Genomic DNA, 18646 nt, shown 5'->3' on the forward strand with positions numbered 1-18646 from the left:
TGTGTTGGAGGGTGGGTTTAGGGGCTGGGGGGTTGGTTGGGTGGAGGGGCTGTGTTGGAGGGTGGGTTTAGGGGCTGGGGGGGTTGGTTGGGTGTGTTGGAGGTGGGGTTTAGGGTCTGGGGGGGTTGGTTGGGTGGAGGGGCTGTGTTGGAGGGTGGGTTTAGGGGCTGGGGGGGTTGGTTGGGTGGAGGGGCTGTGTTGGAGGGTGGGTTTAGGGGCTGGGGGGTTGGTTGGGTGGAGGGGCTGTGTTGGAGGGTGGGTTTAGGGGCTGGGGGGGTTGGTTGGGTGTGTTGGAGGTGGGGTTTAGGGTCTGGGGGGGTTGGTTGGGTGGAGGGGCTGTGTTGGAGGGTGGGTTTAGGGGCTGGGGGGTTGTTTGGGTGGAGGGGCTGTGTTGGAGGGTGGGTTTAGGGTCTGGGGGGGTGGTTTGGTGGAGGGGCTGTGTTGGAGGGTGGGTTTAGGGTCTGGGGGTTGGTTGGTTGGGTGGAGGGGCTGTGTTGGAGGGTGGGTTTAGGGGCTGGGGGGTTGGTTGGGTGGAGGGGCTGTGTTGGAGGGTGGGTTTAGGGTCTGGGGGGGTTGGTTGGGTGGAGGGGCTGTGTTGAAGGGTGGGTTTAGGGTCTGGGGGGGTTGGTTGGGTGAAGGGGCTGTGTTGGAGGATGGGTTTAGGGGCTGGGGGGGTTGGTTGGGTGTATTGGAGGGGGGGTTTAGGGTCTGGGGGGGTTGGTTGGGTGGAGGGGCTGTGTTGGAGGGTGGGTTTAGGGTCTGGGGGGGTTGGTTGGGTGGAGGGGCTGTGTTGGAGGGTGGGTTTAGGGGCTGGGGGGTTGGTTGGGTGTGTTGAAGGGTGGGTTTGGGGTTGGAGAGGGGATAGCAGTTTCTAAGAAATGTCCTGAATAAGCATTAATCAACTATTTATAAACTTCTTTATTAAGCATTTATAAAAGTATTATAAAAGGTTACTGAAGAGGGAAAGCGACATGGTGGGTCTGATGAGAAGACCACCTACTCCAGGTCTGGCTCTGCTGTAACTAGGGTGGTTTACTCATAATAACAGATCAGCGACGACTCAGAATAACAGATTGGTGACGTGTTTCTTAGGTGACACTAATATGAAAGAGATGATATGCATCATCTTATATAAGTTTCCTCATTGCCGACTATGACAGAGAGAATAGTCACTCTCCCACTATTGAGTCATTCAGCTCTGTTTTAACTCTTTGTTGTCTACTTTAAAGGACACTTCAGCGTTGGCCTCATGTTGCCGAGGGTTACGTTATGTAACAATTGTGGTAAAACAGTGGGTATGTCATCTCACATAGTGCCTCGATAGATATTATCTCCAAGACAATCGCTGCTCATAAATTATATATTAGCCTCTTTAATTCCAGCCCCTTTGTTATCACAATTCCTGGAACAATGTGTTGTCAATACTCATCTATTCTAGCATGTATTTATAGTTTTCATCCATTCTACTGGTAGACCATTCTACTGGTAGACCATTCTATTCTAATGCTAAATATTCAACATGGACACAAATCAAACTTTAGTTTAGAAGTGCATTTAAAACTGTAACAAACTTTACATTAACAAATAAAAAAATGAAAGAGATAAAAACAAGCAAAAGGCAATAACAAAGAATAATTAAATAACGTTAAAACACCAAGGATGTCTAAAGTAACAATAAAATGACTGATTAAAGACAGAGAACTGTAATTTACCCTGTTTCTCCTGAGGATGGGAGTTGTGTGGGACTCCCGTGATGGATGAGACTATCTGTCTGTGTTCCACATTAATGTTTCTTCTCTCGCTCTGTCTATTATCCTTTGTGCCTTGCAGTAAGTCCAGTGGGAATTCCTCCTCCAGTCTAGGAGACATGGTTTCAGGCGGGTTCAAATCCAACCCTCCCTCTGCAGGTGAGCCTCCAGACAGAAGCCTATTAGGGGAAGAGCGTCTCTCCAGGTCGAGCGCCTCGCTACCCGTTTGTCAGAATTATTCATTTATGATCTAAAACTATGATCTAATTGTCCTTGTCTCTAACATACCATATCATTGTTGCTCAGTGTGTTGTTTATTAACTATTATTATTTCTGTATTATTATTATTGTTTATTATATGTTTATTAACATATCAAATCCAGTGTTAGACGAACTGTCGGTCACTTCACATTAGTGAACTATGAACTGAATGGTTATCGGAGTATATGTACTCAATGACATTGTTCTACTCTAATGAGAGAAATCGAGTTACTTCAAAATGCTGCAGCTGCTCAATACAAACTTTTAGAGTAAGTTAATATGTGAAAATAGGGAACAGTGGCTGTAGGTTGGGTGGATGGAATGTGGAGTTGTGCGATCTTTGTGTCTTCCAGAATGTGCCATGCACGTTCTATTGGACTGGAATGAGGTGAGCCATGCACTCTCAGTCCACTCCTCCTCCTCTTCCTCCAAGAGGATTATGGACAAGCATTATGTCCATGCATTGAGTTTGCTTTAAGGCAAACATAACTCTATAGTCCAAACTCTGTTGGGCGAAATATTATGGTTTGATGACAAGTTAAGATGAGAGATGCTTTATCCAAATATATCCATCTTAACATAAATTGAAATATTACTCTCTTAATTTGAATTTATTTTTAAAAAAAGAAACACTTTTAAATGATAATGCAACTTACCAAAGGCTTTAGCAGACTCACTTAACAAGTGTAACCAAGGATGTCACCAGCAAAGGAAGGTTTGGAATAGAAGCAACAAATAAATCAAGTGTTTTGACCACTAACATACTGTCTACATACTGTATATGTAGTACTTCATTTATTTGTGTGATAAGGTATTTGCATCCATTATTGTACTCTTGAAATATTTCCATCAGTATTAGAGGAATACTGAAAACATATCTCTCTAATGTGTTGTACTGTATATTGTATTACCTTGCATTCATAGGCAATTATCAGTTGTTTTCTCATTTTTACAGGAAAACAGAAGCAGAAAGTGGTGAGTAGTATAAACACATTTGATTCTCTTTAATCCATGCACAGGTAAACCCCAAGATCTGTCACCACACAGAATCTGGTTGCACCTAGATTAATAATATACTGTATTATATATATTACTGTATTATTAATCTAGGTGCAATGACATCCTCCATATCAGTGTTTAAATCTTTATTTTAGGCATACAGACTAACTAATAGGTTTGACTTTATTCACCCCAATTAATATTTGAGGAATAAATACTACGACGTGTCTTTGCAGACCTGATTGAGCTCACTTTAATACCATTTAGACCTGTCTTCTTTTATTTCATTCCAGCCCTGGCAAGTACCAGGGCTTAATGATGCTATTAAATTGATTGACCAAAGAAAAATAAGAGTTGCAAAAATGAATTGGATGGCTCATCTTTAACAATGATCTGCTGGCAGTATTTTAATGACACTTTTTCAGCACATTATCAGGAAGTAAAACAGAAACGTCCCAATGTCTTAATAGCATAACTTAATGGCTGATAGTAATATATCCAGCTACTGTTATACTCATTATTTTGTACCTGTGTTGTAACACTGTTGTAACACTGTTGTAACACTGTAATTCCACAGATACACTTTCTTGGTATTAAATAATACCTAATAAAATGACTTAATGGTGAATGGCATGTTACATGTTACTGTTGCTGTGTCTGTGCTCCCTCTAACCCTCGACCTCTGCTACAGACTGAACACATCCCTCCCTATGACGTGGTCCCCTCCATGAGACCAGTGGTCCTGGTAGGACCGTCCCTGAAGGGATATGAGGTAGGCGTCATAACAATAATATTTTCAGTCTCTTGTAAAGTGTTTTATTCGGCCTCCAAAACAGCTATTCAGAACAACTGCAATATTTGGTTGTGTGCCATACAGTGACTCCAATTCCCAGCTCTCCCTTTTGGAATCAATATTGAGGACCGTCAGCGTGCAGACTAGTGGTTGAGATGCAGCTTCACTGAAGAGGTTCACTGACAGTGAATAACTCCCCCGTTCATTGTCAGAGTAGATATTTGGAGCTTTCCAAAAATAACAGCTATGTCTGGCTTATCCATTCATTGGTAACTAACCACCAATGAGGGTTTGCCGAAAAAGGAGGGCAGCATCTTTTCCTTGATATGTATGGGGGGAGTGGGGAGCCAGGATCATTGTCGGTCCTCATCGCCGTGGCACTGTGTTGCCATGGTAACAACCTTCTGGGTAAAACACATCAGTCTGAAAAAGTATGTGTGTGTGTGTGCGTGCGTGCATGCGTGCGTGCGTGCGTGATAATACAGTGTAAAAAAATAAACAAGACAATTTTGTCAAAGACAAGGTTATGCAAAGGTGGATGGAATGGAGGCACAATTTCTTCTTCTAAATGTGACTTTTTTTGCCCAATTTACAGAGACGTGTCTATTGGTCCAAACGATCCAATTACACTGACTTGTGTGAACAGCATGATGCTGTTGTTATTAATGCTCAATGTCAAGAGAGCTTACCGAACATCCTTTTTCCTCAAAAAATGTCCCTTGTGAAATGTAAAAGAAAAAATGTTAACGTTGCTGGGAAATATTCTGAACAAAAATATAAACGCAACATGCAACAATTTCAAAGATTTTACTGAGTTACAGTTCATATAAGGAAATCAGTCAATTGAAATACATTATTTAGGCACCAATCTATGGATTTCACATTACTGGGAAGGGGTACACCCAATGGGGAGCCAGGCCCAGCCAATCAGAATGAGTTTTTCCCCACAAAAGGGCTTTATTACTGACAGAAATACTCCTCAGCATCCCCCCTCAGATGATCCCGCAGGTGAAGAAGTTGGATTTGGAGGTCCTGAGCTGGCGTGGTTACAAGTGGTCTGCGGTTGTGAAGCCGGTTGGACGTACTCCCAAATTCTCTAAAACGACATTGGAGGTGGCTTATGGTCGAGAAATGAACATTGATCTCTGGCGATGGCTCTGGTGGACATTCCTGCAGTCATTATGAAAATTGCATGGTCCCTCAGAACTTTAGACATCTGTGGCATTGCGTAATATGACAAAACCGCCAATTTTAGAGTGACCTTTTATTGCCCCTAGCACAAGGTGCACTTGTGTAATGATCATGGTGTTTAATCAGCTTCATGATATGACACACCTGTCAGGTGGATGGATTATCTCGACAAAGGCTCAAATGTTCACTATCAGGGGATGTAAACAAATTTGTGCACAAAACCTGAGAGAAATAAGCTTTTTGTGCATATGGAACATTTCTGGGATCTTTTATTTCAGCTCATGTAACATGGGACCAGCACTTTACATGTTGCGTTTATATTTTTGTTCATTGTGTATTATCCAGGTCGACCAGTGGTTGCAGGAATATGCTCAATGCTTGAACCATAGTCGAACTTTGTAGACTAGTTTATTAAATCTCATCTGCAAGCATAGCCATCGTATGTTAAATACTCTATAGACTTCATAAACAAGATCTCACCATTAACGGGATTAACAGAAGACTGTATTTTGGTCACGTTAGATGGCGAGAGTCTATATACCAGCATTTCCCATACCGGGGGCTGGCAGCCGTGCTCACGATTTGAGAGACCGAGATACTAACAACTACCCACCAACAAACGTTATTCTAGAGCTGGCTGAATATGTTTTGATGTATAACTATTTCAGGTTTGATAATGAAAACTACCTCCAAACGAATGGATCATCGATGAGCTCCACATTCACTCCGAGCTATGCTAACCTTTATGTGGGTCATTTTGAAAATCCATTTGTGAGTAAAGTCCTGAAGTGGTATCAATATATTGACGAGAGAAGAGCTGTCAGACTTCATACCATTACTCAATGACATTGACCTCAATCTCAAATTCACTATTGAATGTGACACTAAACGTGTTCATTGCCTCAATATGTCGATTGAGAAATCAAATGGAACACTGTTTACAACTCTGTATAGAAAATAAATGGACAGAAATACTTTATTACAGGGGGACAGCTTCCACCCTGACACATTAAAAAGAGGACTTCCAAGAAGCCAGTTTTTCAGACTGCGCTGTATATGCCACTTCACAGAGAACTATCTAGAAAAAGCAGCGGATTTGCACGATAGGTTTCTAAGAGGCTACTCTCCACAATGTGTGGATTAAGCTCTTAATTTGGCATTAGGGAAAACACGAGATTAACTGCTACAAAAAGACCCACTAGAGCTAAAGAACACGATAATGTTCACCACCACATGAACTCGCTCAAAGTGGGAGATGCTGTCAAGAAACACTGGCATGTTTTATCATCGGACCCAGCATTGCCAGCTGAATTTAACAATCCACCACGTATTGTATATAGGAGAGGTCGCAATTAACGCGATTATTTTGGTCCATGCCAACAGCCAGCCACAAAAGAAAATGAGCCAGGCTCTTTTACGCCCTCTTCCGAATGATAGCTATAAATGCAGAGGTTGCGCACAGTGTAACAATATGATGTGTGAATATTGCTGCCACCCACATACAGGAAAACCGTTAACAAAAATGACATTAGTACATGCTCCACCATCCATGCTATCTACATGATTAAATGTCCATGTGGGCTGTGTTATGTAGGTAAAACCTCTCGTTCTTTCAAACAGAGAATTAGTTAACATAAAAGTTAAATCAGGAGACACGGATTATCCAGGATTATCCAGTCTCAGTACATTTTAATAACCAAAAACCTTTCGAGTTTGTGTCAAAGAGAAAGTTAAGATATCAGACAGGGGAGGTGATATAAATAATACGCTGAGCAAAAGAGAATGTTTTGGGATTTTCACCCTCAAGACATTATTTGTTAAAGGTTTTAATGATGAAATGCCTATGTATGTTGTGCTGTAAATGTGAACATGAATTAATTCCACCATTTCAGATGACTCTGACGTTTTTATTGCGTTGTATCCAACGATTTATGAAAACTTGCTTGATGGGTTGATGTCCTCATTGTGGTTTTACAGACGTGTTTAATACGTTTAATATACACACTTTATTAGAATATTTATAAAATGCACATTGTAATATTTGTGTAACACTTATTTTCCCTCGACTCCAAGCCCATTCAATGCATTGAACGAATGTGGGTGGAGCTATAAGGGTGCTATTTAAAAGAAAACTCACAAAGCTCTGACGAAGGCCTTGAGGTTGAAACTTAAAGCAGTGACACTAGCAAGAGCCGTGTGCGGGTTTCTTCTTTTTGTCTTATCTTATTCAACTGTTACCATGCACCTGCAAAAAAAGATAGCTCAGATGTGCGAGTGCCTTTTGAATTTTGTTCAGTGTATATAGAATATGGTTATTGTTGTGTGCAAAGCACACACATTGTCTTCAACTCCTTGTCGTTATATACAGTATGTGGATATACCATATAACAATTGCTCCCTGCTCCTGGCTAGCCTTGTCCTTGCAACTACAGTTCTTTTCATCTTCAGATTCTAATTGAAATACCTTGCAAAAATAGCATTAATGGAGACTGGTCTGACCTGCTATAGCCCAATTCATCACACCGAGTTTTTATGACACTTCATTTTAGGCCTTAATCACCTTATTTAATGTAACCAGGATTAATTCTGTAGAAAATGAGGTGGAAAGAAACCAGAGATCATGCTTCTCCTTTGCTGGATGTTTTGGACCAGTGGGATAATTCACAGGCAGGGCAAGAGGAGCCTGGATGGACCTAACGGTTGGATGTCATAATGAGGAATATGGAGAAATCTTTATTGGATAGGTAATGGTGGTGGATGGAGAAATCTTTATTGGATAGGTAATGGTGGTGGATGGGGAAATATGGGACAGGGTCTTCATTTAGCACTCATACTGAAATCAAAAAGGAAGACGAGGTTGACAACTGTTCTTTTGACATCCTTGGGCACCTTTGTCCATAACATGTGCTATTTTTTAACAGTGAACATCAAGGTATGTAGCTTCACCATATGAAATGGGTCTTGTCACAAGGGCTTTCTTGCCATGAGAAAGGCTCTTCGAAAGGCTTGCTGTAGCTGTGAGGAATTGTCAATGAATTTCTACTGGTTTATTTCCTTTCTGGCTATCAACCTTTTTCACTTTCCCTCTCTTTCTTAACCTCACTTTCTCGCTTTCCCTTCTTTTTCTCCATCCTTTCCTAACTTTCTCCTCTGCCATCCTCTGCTGCTCTCCCTGGCTGTGTGTGCTGCGTGTGCAGGTGACAGACATGATGCAGAAAGCACTCTTTGACTTCCTGAAGCACAGGTTTGATGGCAGGTGAGGAGTTGTTTTGTCGGCACTATCCCTGTCCCTACATACTGTCAACCCTATCCCTTCATATTGCACTAACACTCTGCATGCTTACTGTAGCATCAGGCTCTCAGCTGCTCATGGCACCTATGCAAACTACTATAAGCTAAGGTGGAAAATACACTGAATGTACAAAACATGACATAGACTGACCAGGTGAATCCAGGTGAAAGTTATGATCCCTTATTGATGTCACCTGTTAAATCAACTTCAATCAGTATAGATGAAGGGGAGGAGACAGGATAAAGAAGGATTTTTAAGCCTTGAGCCAATTGAGACATTGATTGTGTATGTGTGCCATTCAGAGGGTGAATGGGCAAGACAAAATATTTGAGTGCCTTTGAAGGGGGTATGGTAGTAGGTGCCAGGTGCACAGGTTTGAGTGTGTCAAGAACTGCAATGCTGCTGGGGTTTTCACACTCAACAGTTTCCCTGTGTGTATCAAGAATGATCCACCACCCAAAGGACATCCAGCCAACTTGACACAACTGTGGGAAGCATTGGAGTCAACATAGGCCATCATCCCTGTCAAATGCTTTCGACACCTTTTAAAGTCCATGCCCCAACGAATTGAGGCTGTTCTGAGGGCAAAAGGGGGTGCAACTCAATAATAGGAAGGTGTTCCTAATGTTTTGTACACTCAGTGTAAACACCTTCCTAATATTGCGTAGCACTCCCAATTGAAGTGGATTTAACAAGTGACATCAATAAGGGATCATAGCTTTCTCCTGGATTCACCTGGTCAGTCTTTGTTACGGAAAGAGCAGGTGTTCTTAATGTTTTGTATTAAACTATTAGGCTATTTCTTCACATAATAAGTGCAGCAATGCACACATGGTAGTAGACTATAAATACAAATGTTCCATTAGCGGGAAAACACCATTATCAAAAGTGATTATGCATGTAATGCTTTTATTATAAAGATGCATTTTTATGGTGAAAATGTTCTTCCCCAAATTTGAAACTCATGCGCTGTTCATGTATGCCAGTTAGGCTGTAACCCCCATTGTAAAGCGGATTAATGTGCTTCATTTTAAGAAGTTATTTGTTCACTTTAGTTGTGAAACAAACCTTATCAAAACATATAGGCCTATGAGCTAGGCTACATGAGGTGTGTGACTATGTTTATTATGCTGGGCATCATTCACAAGTGATAATATATATATATATATATATATATAAATATTCACCTGGTCAGTCTATGTCATGGAACGAGCAGGTGTTCTTAATGTTTTGTACACTCAGGATATGTAAAGCAGTTATACATGATCATTGAATACTTTGCCAAAGTAAATCATCTGACCTCCTGTTTTGACTAAACACTTTCTCTAGGATTATAAACATGGTAATAACCATACTTTGCATGTGGGTTTGTGATATTCTGTATCCATTTAATCTGTTGCATTTAGGATATCTATTACGAGAGTAACAGCAGATATAGCTCTGGCCAAGAGGTCAGTGCTCAACAACCCCAGCAAGCGGGCCATCATCGAAAGGTCCAACACCAGGTCCAACCTAGGTATCATCTGGATGACACTGAATACTGTTATTCTTCACTCAGATGTTTTGTATATGTTAAAAAGGAAATTACAAACTGGGTGGTTCGAGCCCTGAATGCTGATTGGCTGAAAGCTGTGGTATATCCGACTGTATACCAGGCGTATGACAAAACATTTATTTTCACTGTTCTAATTATGTTGGTAACCAGTTTATAATCGCAGTAAGGCACCTTGGGGGTTTGTTAAGGGCTGTATCCAGGCACTTCTCGTAGCGTTGTGCTTAAGAACAGCCCTTAGTTGTGGTAGATTGGCCATATACCACACCCCCTCGTGCCTTATTGCTTAATTATACAGTACCAGTCAAATGTTTGGACACACCTACTCATTCAGTGTTTTTTCTTTATTCTTGCTATTTTCTACATTGTAGGAAAATTAATAGTGAAGACATCAAAAATATGAAATAACACATGGAAGGATTTAGTAACCAAAAAAGTGTTAAACAAATCAAAATATATTTGATATTCTTCAAAGTAGCCACCCATTGCCTTGATGACAGCTTTGCACACTCTTGCCATTCTCTCAAACCAGCTTCATGTGGTAGTCACCTGGAATGCATTTCAATTAACAGTTTTGCCTTGTTAAAAGTTAATTTGTGGAATTTATTTCCTTCTTAATGCGTTTGAGCCAATCAGTTGTGTTGTAACAAGGTAGAGGTGGGAAGGACAAGGTAGGGGTGGTATACAGAAGATAGCCCTATTTGGTAAAAGACCAATTCCATATTATGTCAAGAACAGCTCAAATAAGCAAAGAGAAACGACAGTCCATCATTACTTTAAGACATGAAGGTCAGTCAATCTGGAACATTTCTAGAACTTTTAAAGTTTCTTCAAGTGCAGTCACAAAAACCATCAAGCGCTATGATGAAACTGGCTCTCCTGAGGACAGCCACAGGAAAGGAAGAGCCAGAGTTACCTCTGCTGCAGAGGATAAGTTCATTAGAGTTAACTGCATCTCAGATTGCATCCCGAATAAATGCTTCAAAAAGTTCAAGTAACAGACACATCTCAACATCAACTGTTCAGAGGAGACCTGAAGGCCTTCATGGTCAAATTGCTGCAAAGAAACCACTACTAAAGGACACCAATAATAAGAAGAGACTGGCTTTGGCTAAGAAACACGAGCAATGGATATTAGACCGGTGGAAATCTGTCCTTTGGTCTGATGAGTCCAAATTTGAGATATTTGGTTTCAACTGCTGTGTCTTTGTAAGACGCAGAGTAGGTGAGCGGATGATCTCCGCATGTGTGGTTCCCACCGTGAAGCATGGAGGAGAAGGTGTGATGGTTTGGGGGGCTTTTCTGGTGACACTGTCAATTATATATTTAGAATGCAAGGCACACTTAACTAGCATGGCGTACCACAGCATTCTGCAGCGATACGCCATCCCATCTGGTTTGCGCTTAGTGGGACTATCATTTGTTTTTCAACAGCACAATGACCCAAAACACACCTCCAGGCTGTGTAAGGGCTATTTGAACAAGAAGGATAGTGATAGTGCTGCACCAGATGACCTGGACTCCACAATCACCCTACCTCAACCCAATTGAGATGGTTTGGGATGAGTTGGACCGCAAAGTAAAGGAAAAGTAGCCATCAAGTGCTCAGCATATGTGGGAACACCTTCAAGACTGTTGGAAAAGCATTCCTCATGAAGCTGGTTGAGAGAATGCCAAGAGTGTGCAAGGCTGTCATCAAGGCAAAGGGTGGCTACTTTGAAGAATCTCAAATATAAAATATATTTCGATTTGTTTAACACTTTTTTGGTTACAACATGATTCCATATGTGTTATTTCATAGTTTTGATGTGTTCAGTATTATTCTACAATGTAGAAAACAGTAAAAATAAAGAAAAACCCTTAAATGAGTTGGTGTGTCCAAACATTTGACTGGTACTGTACATACTGTACTTATCAGATCCTATAAAGTGTGTATTACACAGAATTTGTGGAATAGATGTCTTCCGATTTTGGCAATATAAAGGGTTGTTGATCCACCATCTGTGATCACTGTTCTGTTTCCCCACAGCGGAGGTTCAGAGTGAGATTGAGAGGATATTTGAGCTGGCCAGATCCTTACAGCTGGTGGTCCTGGATGCTGACACAATCAACCATCCTTCCCAGCTCATAAAGACGTCCTTAGCACCTATCATCGTCCATGTTAAAGTGTCCTCTCCTAAAGTAAGTTTTAGGCTTCCCCTTATCCTCAAATGGTTCTAATTTTGCTACATACCCAAGGTGGGAGGGAACCAGGCTCCGAGAGTAAAATCATTTTGACATGTATGAATTCTCCTGCCTTTATACACACAGTTGTACCCAAATTCCTCTGCCACTGAGTGACATGTAAGAGTTAAAAAAAAGGTGAATTCAAAGTTTTGCCATTTTCTATTTCCATCCCTGACCCATGCTGATTTGTCTTGCTGCTTTCTTCTGACTTGATATATACAGTGCTTGACTTGGGCAGGAGCTCGTCATAAAATGTTCTACAACCTGTTCCTCTTATAGAATATTATCTCAAAAGTATTGTGTAGATCCTGCACCTAAAAATAAACAGTACCGGCACCCAAAATGTGTACCGTAGCCTATTTCAGTCCAAGTCCAGCACTGTGAATATATAAACTATCCACAGGTTCTGCAGCGGTTGATCAAGTCGAGAGGGAAATCCCAGAGCAAACACTTGAACGTGCAGCTGGTGGCAGCAGACAAACTAGCACAGTGCCCTCCGGTAGGTATACAATAACCTTCAGTACACCCTGTCAACTGCTGGCCTCTTACCTTCCATAAGGGACAATAGCCTTCAGTACACCCTGTCAACTGCTGGCCTCTTACCTTCCACAAGGAACAATAACCCTCAGTACACCCTGTCAACTGCTGGTCTCTGGCCTTCCACAAGGAACAATATACCCTCAGTACACCCTGTCAACTGTTGGTCTCTTACCTCCCATAAGGAACAATATACCCTCAGTACACCCTGTCAACTGTTGGTCTCTTACCTCCCATAAGGAACAATATACCCTCAGTACACCCTGTCAACTGTTGGTCTCTTACCTCCCATAAGGAACAATAACCCTCAGTACACCCTGTCAACTGTTGGTCTCTTACCTCCCATAAGGAACAATAACCCTCAGTACACCCTGTCAACTGTTGGTCTCTTACCTCCCATAAGGAACAATATACCCTCAGTACACCCTGTCAACTGTTGGTCTCTTACCTCCCATAAGGAACAATAACCCTCAGTACACCCTGTCAACTGTTGGTCTCTGGCCTTCCACGAGGGACAATAACCGACAGTTAACTGCTACTACCAGCAACTAAATTCCTCAGTCACTAAGTCGGAATGTCTCTCTGGTCTCCTCTCTCTCCCTCTCTCCCTGTCTCTCTGTCTCTCTCGCTCTCTCTCCCCTCCCCCTGTCTCTTAGGAAATGTTTGACATCATTCTGGATGAGAATCAGCTGGAGGATGCATGTGATCACCTGGCAGAGTACCTGGAAGCCTACTGGAGGGCAACACACACCTCCCTGAGCACCCCTCTCAACCCTTTGCTGGGCCGCAACCTGGGATCCACTGCCCTTTCTCCGTACCCCACAGCTATAACTGGGCTGGTCAACCAACCGGTGAATCAACCTGACCTTACTTTGACTGATATTTGCCCTCTTATTTGACTGGGAAACTGGTCTTACAGTGTTAAAGTAGATGCGGTGGCAATAGCTATTATCTAGGGCTGTGGCAGTCACAACATTTTGTCAGCTGGTGATGGTCAAGTAAATAAATGTCAGTCTCATGGTATTTGACCGTTAATTAACATAAACACATTTAGCATCTCCTGGCTTCCGCACATAGATTACAAGCCACTGATGCAGACCTTTGGAACATCTACATTTTAAAAAGTCAAAAAAATCCATGTAATATAGCCTACACCTTCACAATACATCCATTATTTATTTTAGACAGGTCTAAAGAAACATGATATGAACAAAATGTAGTCTATTTCAGAAGAACAGAGTAGCATACTCTGAGTTGTCCTTATGTTAGGTCCTGATCTGGCTATGCCATATGGCTGTGGGCTACACTAGTTCATTTAGCAGACAAGATTTGCTTAGAATTCTGTGACATTATTTTTTTCAAATGATTGTATGAGGAAAACAATTGAACAAAATATATATATTTTCTCCAAATAATTTGAGGGAGTGCACACATGCGGCTATTCTGTGTTGAGTGGTTAACAAAGAAATAGGCACTTCTATATGCTTAATTTAGAGTTATTAATGTAACTGTAGTTGTTCTATAAACGTTAGGCTATGTGTTTTGATTTTTAAAACATTATAAGGCTGCATGTTGCGACTAATGATGATTTGAAAAAGTCGCTTGAAAGGCATGATTTCTGCTTTGCTTTTTTGCAGAGGCTTTACACACTTCATTAGTCTCTCATTCACAATTTGACAAGTACTTGATAATACCTATAATTTCACAGCGGCATCCCCCTTTATGATTAGAAAAAGTTGCAAAAAAAGGCAGTTTCTTATGCTGGGTATCATTCACAAGTGATAATATAGAATTCACAAGTGATAGGCTAATATTGTCACCCGTCACCCGACTATTCTTGATTTAATCTTGTCTTTACATATACTAAATAATATATGTGTGACATTTGTTTTGATATAGAATGGACCATTATCATGCACCTGTATCGAAACAGGGGCAGCGGGAAAAAATACAAATCTATATACTTAAATAGCGAAAAGAGGACACATTTCCCATGGTTCATTTTCATGCCAGCGAGGTAGGCTATACTCCTGTTGTAAAGATAAACGATTGGCTTAATATTAAGAAAGTTGAGAAAGAAATATAGTATGCCTAGCCTATAGAAGGCTGATGGGATCCTACTCGTTTTAGTAGAGGCCATCACTCTGTTTTCTTGTAAAATTGTATAGCCTATAGAAATGTTGCGCAACATGAGCTCATGGGTTCTCATGAAGTGTTTGATTAGATTTTCTAAAACATTTGCATTGATGTCAGAGTGATTAGAGGGACAATAGAGTGCTGAGTACCAGGCAGTCAGCAAGTTTGGTAGGCTACTAATGACGATCAGCAGCATCAGAGCTTGGAGAAGCCTAATTACGGTGACTAAACGGTCATGTGGAATTTGACTGCCTTCATGACTTGTGACCGCCGGTTTGGTGGTAAAACAGTCACCGTAACAGCCCTAATTATGACTAGTTGTTGGGCAAATTGGTTGTAAATAATTAATTGAAAATGGTATGAATCAGTAGTGAAATGATACAGGATTATGATACCGGATTGCTGCCTATTTATGTAGCCTCACCATCAAGGACGTTTTGCTCACTACTACAGGATAAAAAAAACAAATATAACTTTTTGAAAAACCTGATGCTATAGTCAACTGCTGAATTTATACAATATGTGCTCTCTTTCTCTCTGAACAGGGTCAAAGAAACACAAACAAGAACAGCAATCACACAGCAGGAGAACACTCGCCATCAGACGAGAACTACCACAATGAGCGGCAGAGGAAGAGCCGTAACCGCCTGTCCTCCGGCTCGCAGCACAGCCGGGACCAGGTCCACTACCCCCTGGTGGAGGAGGATTATCATGACCCCTATCAGGACACATACAAGCCCCACCGCAACCGTAACGGCTCCCCCGGAAGCTACAGCCATGACTCCAGGCACAGGCTTTGAGCTGAAGACCCCCTTATGTCACGTACGAAAGAGCCACATGACCACTCTCTAGTTTAATTGTACAGTAACCAACTTTTTTATCAAGTGTTAGTACCTCGCTTTTCCTCTGGCACTGGTTCACGGTGAAAACGTGAACATTGACCAACTAAAAATCTAATCTCTATGCCTGTTTCTTATGAGGGGCAGATTTTAACCATGTTTTTTTTCTAAGGGAAGACCCAACTCTGGGCTTGTCTTATTTTTAACATGGCAGAGCCTTGACATGTTGGTGTGAAAGGGGTGACCATGTGGTCTGGCCATCGACTCCCTGTTGTCTCAGTGTTAGCAGGGCTAGCTGTCGTGGTGGTCTTGGTGACCCATCAACCCCTGCCTCGAACCAGTGCCAGACAGCGTCAAGCGTCCCTCGATCAGCACAGAACTTCTTTGCACATTTCCAGGAGCCAATAGCAGCAGAGTCAGTGCACTGTATATTTAATTAATGTCACTAAGTTGTTTGAAATTGTCTTTGATTTAAGTTTTTCCAGTCCTGTAGCCTACAACCTGTTTCTCAGAGTAGGCAAAGTTCCTGTTTGTCAAAATGTAGAGTTTTTTTTTAGGGGGGTCCTGAATCGGAATCTTCTAGTTTCCAGGGCTTTTATCCCCTTCTTATCCTCAATTATACTTAGCTAATGCCATTTGCGACGTACCACACAGGACAAGAAATCACAATTTTCTAATAAAAATTTGCTAAGTAAATTAAGTGAGTTGCAAGTTTCATATCTTGTGCTCTTTCAGGAAAGGGTGCATCCCTTCGTTATATACAGTACCTTAAAACTCTAGTGTGAGGACTATGCCTATCAGTTTTTAGTATGCTGCAACCAAGAGGAAATAGCCTAATTGAAGTTTTTCCATTAGTACTCATGACTAGGAATAAAATATACAGTAGAGAGGGATGATATGCCCATCGAGTTTAATTTTAACTGTTTAAATGGGTTTCATAATTTACTAATGATCAAAGGATATGCTTTAGTATAGATGGATATACTTCCAATCAGGGAAATATTGATCATTTGAATTGAGGTATACCACATCCTATTTACTGTACAAGCAGCCTATTATAGTGATGCCATTTGCATCATATTTTATTGTCTTTTAAATGGTCTTGTGAATTCAAGTGTAATATATTCAAAGAAAGTCCTGCTTGGCAAGTAAAGAAATAACGGCTGTCCGTGGACCGACGTTTCATTGGTTTAGAATGATCAATGGCAGCATGTCTTTTTGTCAATATACAGTATGTCATGGAATAATGATTCGGTGCTGTTATGTATGTGTTAGGCCAGAAAAATCCCTAGGAGACTGTAGTTGAGTGAGTGACTGTTGTTTTGGACACTCTCATTTGAACAATTAATTTAATCAACAGTGACACATAAGCGGATGAGAGCGCTTCATTCAGTCTGCTATGAAGTTATATTGTTGATTTCATGAAACAAAGAAATTGTGAGTCTAACATCAAACATTTGGTCATAATTACTATGTAAAGCGCTTTGGGTGTCTAGAAAGGCGATACATAAGTCAAATCAATGAATTGTAATTATTTGCCAACCATCAGCTGTTCTTTTCAATGCCCCGTTTAAAAGTCTTCCATGTCCTGGCCATTAAAAATAAATTATGTTGTTTTTTAATGAACGATTTTACTTTCCCAAGCATTGCATATCAAAACACCATGACAAATGAATTGTTCAAAGCCTTATTGCTTAACCCAGGCCTTGTTTTGGAGTACTGTAGCAATGTAGTGGCTTCTCTCCTACCCATATACATATCCTCAAAATGTAGCATTTTATTTAATAGTTTTTATGGTCTAAATGGTTAGGAACATTTATAGAAGTTTAGTCATATGAAGAGAGTGTGAAGGGTACAGACTAGGGAGTTCTATATAGAAGTTTAGTGATATGAAGAGAGTGTGAAGGGTACAGACTAGGGAGTTCTGTATAGAAGTTTAGTGATATGAAGAGAGTGTGAAGGGTACAGACTAGGGAGTTCTGTATAGAAGTTCATGTCAGAGAATGTCTCTCTGTATGCTATGAGTTGTGTATAGAGCACCAATAGAGGGTATGTATCAGAAACCCCCAACCGAACAAATCACAACATATTTCATTTGTTTTCTTCGAATACCTTCTTCTGTTGCCAAGATAGCTCGATTTCCGTTAGTGCTGTATTCTATAAAGGCATGCTGGTAAAGAGAAAAAATCGGACAAACTAATCTAGAGAAAAAGAGAAAAATGTACTATGCAAATGTGTACAGTGCTGCATGTTGATGCTTTTCCTCCCTCGGCTACTTAGCGGCTTCATTGGAGTTCAATGAGATTGTGTTCTTGTTATTTTTGTGAAAGATAACATTCAAAAGGGAAATGCGAAACTGCATGACTAAAACAACTTTTTAATTTATCAAGAAGAAAGATAAATATCTTTTATGGGAAATTGATGTAAAATGAGAACTAACTAGTTAAAATGAACTTTTTTATCAAATAAACTCAGAGCTCTGTTATAATGATGGTCCAGATTCCTCTTTTCTTCATTGACTCCCATCTTCAAACAGATATGTTATCTTAAGATGTAGGCTATTGAGTTGGCCCTTATCAAAATATTATTTTATTTTCACGAAAACAGAACACAGTGCGGTGCACACCCAGTGGGTGATATAGTGAATCATAATTTCTTCTTTGTGGCCAATTGTAATGTCCTTGATGTGTTGTGCAATTGATGTTTGTTTGACCCAGAGCCAGGTTAGATCAGTGGTTCCCAAACTTGGCTTCTGGACAATATGGAGTCCCATGAAATTGGGGTCCCCTGAGAAAATCTGTAATCAAACAAATGAGTATTGTATCCTATACTCACTCTTCAAATGAGTATAGGATACAACCTTTTAGTATAAATGTAAGGCCTTTTATACTATTAGAATACGTTTTCATTTAATTATTATGTGTTGGAACAGCGAGCGGGACCTTAAATGAATATGAACAGTGTTAGGGAATGTCATTTTCCCACGTGGGGTCCCCTGCATTTTCTACTGTCAATTGGGTTTTGTGCAGAAAAAGTTTGGGACTCCCGGGTTATGAACTGAATATACGATCT

General features: G+C 40.8%; 1 protein-coding gene across 3 annotated transcripts in view; it reads left to right on the forward strand.

The window, feature by feature from the left end:
* LOC129816603 (voltage-dependent L-type calcium channel subunit beta-4-like) overlaps positions 1-18062 on the forward strand; it is a 65966-nt gene extending 47904 nt beyond the window's left edge. For 2 of the 3 annotated variants that reach the window (XM_055871286.1, XM_055871289.1), the window contains 9 exons: positions 1831-1907; positions 2965-2984; positions 3700-3780; positions 8190-8248; positions 9691-9800; positions 11866-12017; positions 12466-12561; positions 13256-13450; positions 15281-18062. In XM_055871286.1, the coding sequence (XP_055727261.1) occupies positions 1831-1907; positions 2965-2984; positions 3700-3780; positions 8190-8248; positions 9691-9800; positions 11866-12017; positions 12466-12561; positions 13256-13450; positions 15281-15535 (1045 nt within the window). In that variant the 3' untranslated portion in view covers positions 15536-18062. Of the gene's footprint in view, positions 1-1830; positions 1908-2963; positions 2985-3699; positions 3781-8189; positions 8249-9690; positions 9801-11865; positions 12018-12465; positions 12562-13255; positions 13451-15280 lie in introns of all 3 variants that reach the window. The other variant, XM_055871288.1, reaches the window with a different exon arrangement.
* Positions 18063-18646: the final 584 nt, after the last annotated feature.

The sequence above is a fragment of the Salvelinus fontinalis genome, chromosome 19 (assembly GCF_029448725.1).
Source record: "Salvelinus fontinalis isolate EN_2023a chromosome 19, ASM2944872v1, whole genome shotgun sequence".
Classification (NCBI taxonomy): domain Eukaryota; kingdom Metazoa; phylum Chordata; class Actinopteri; order Salmoniformes; family Salmonidae; genus Salvelinus; species Salvelinus fontinalis.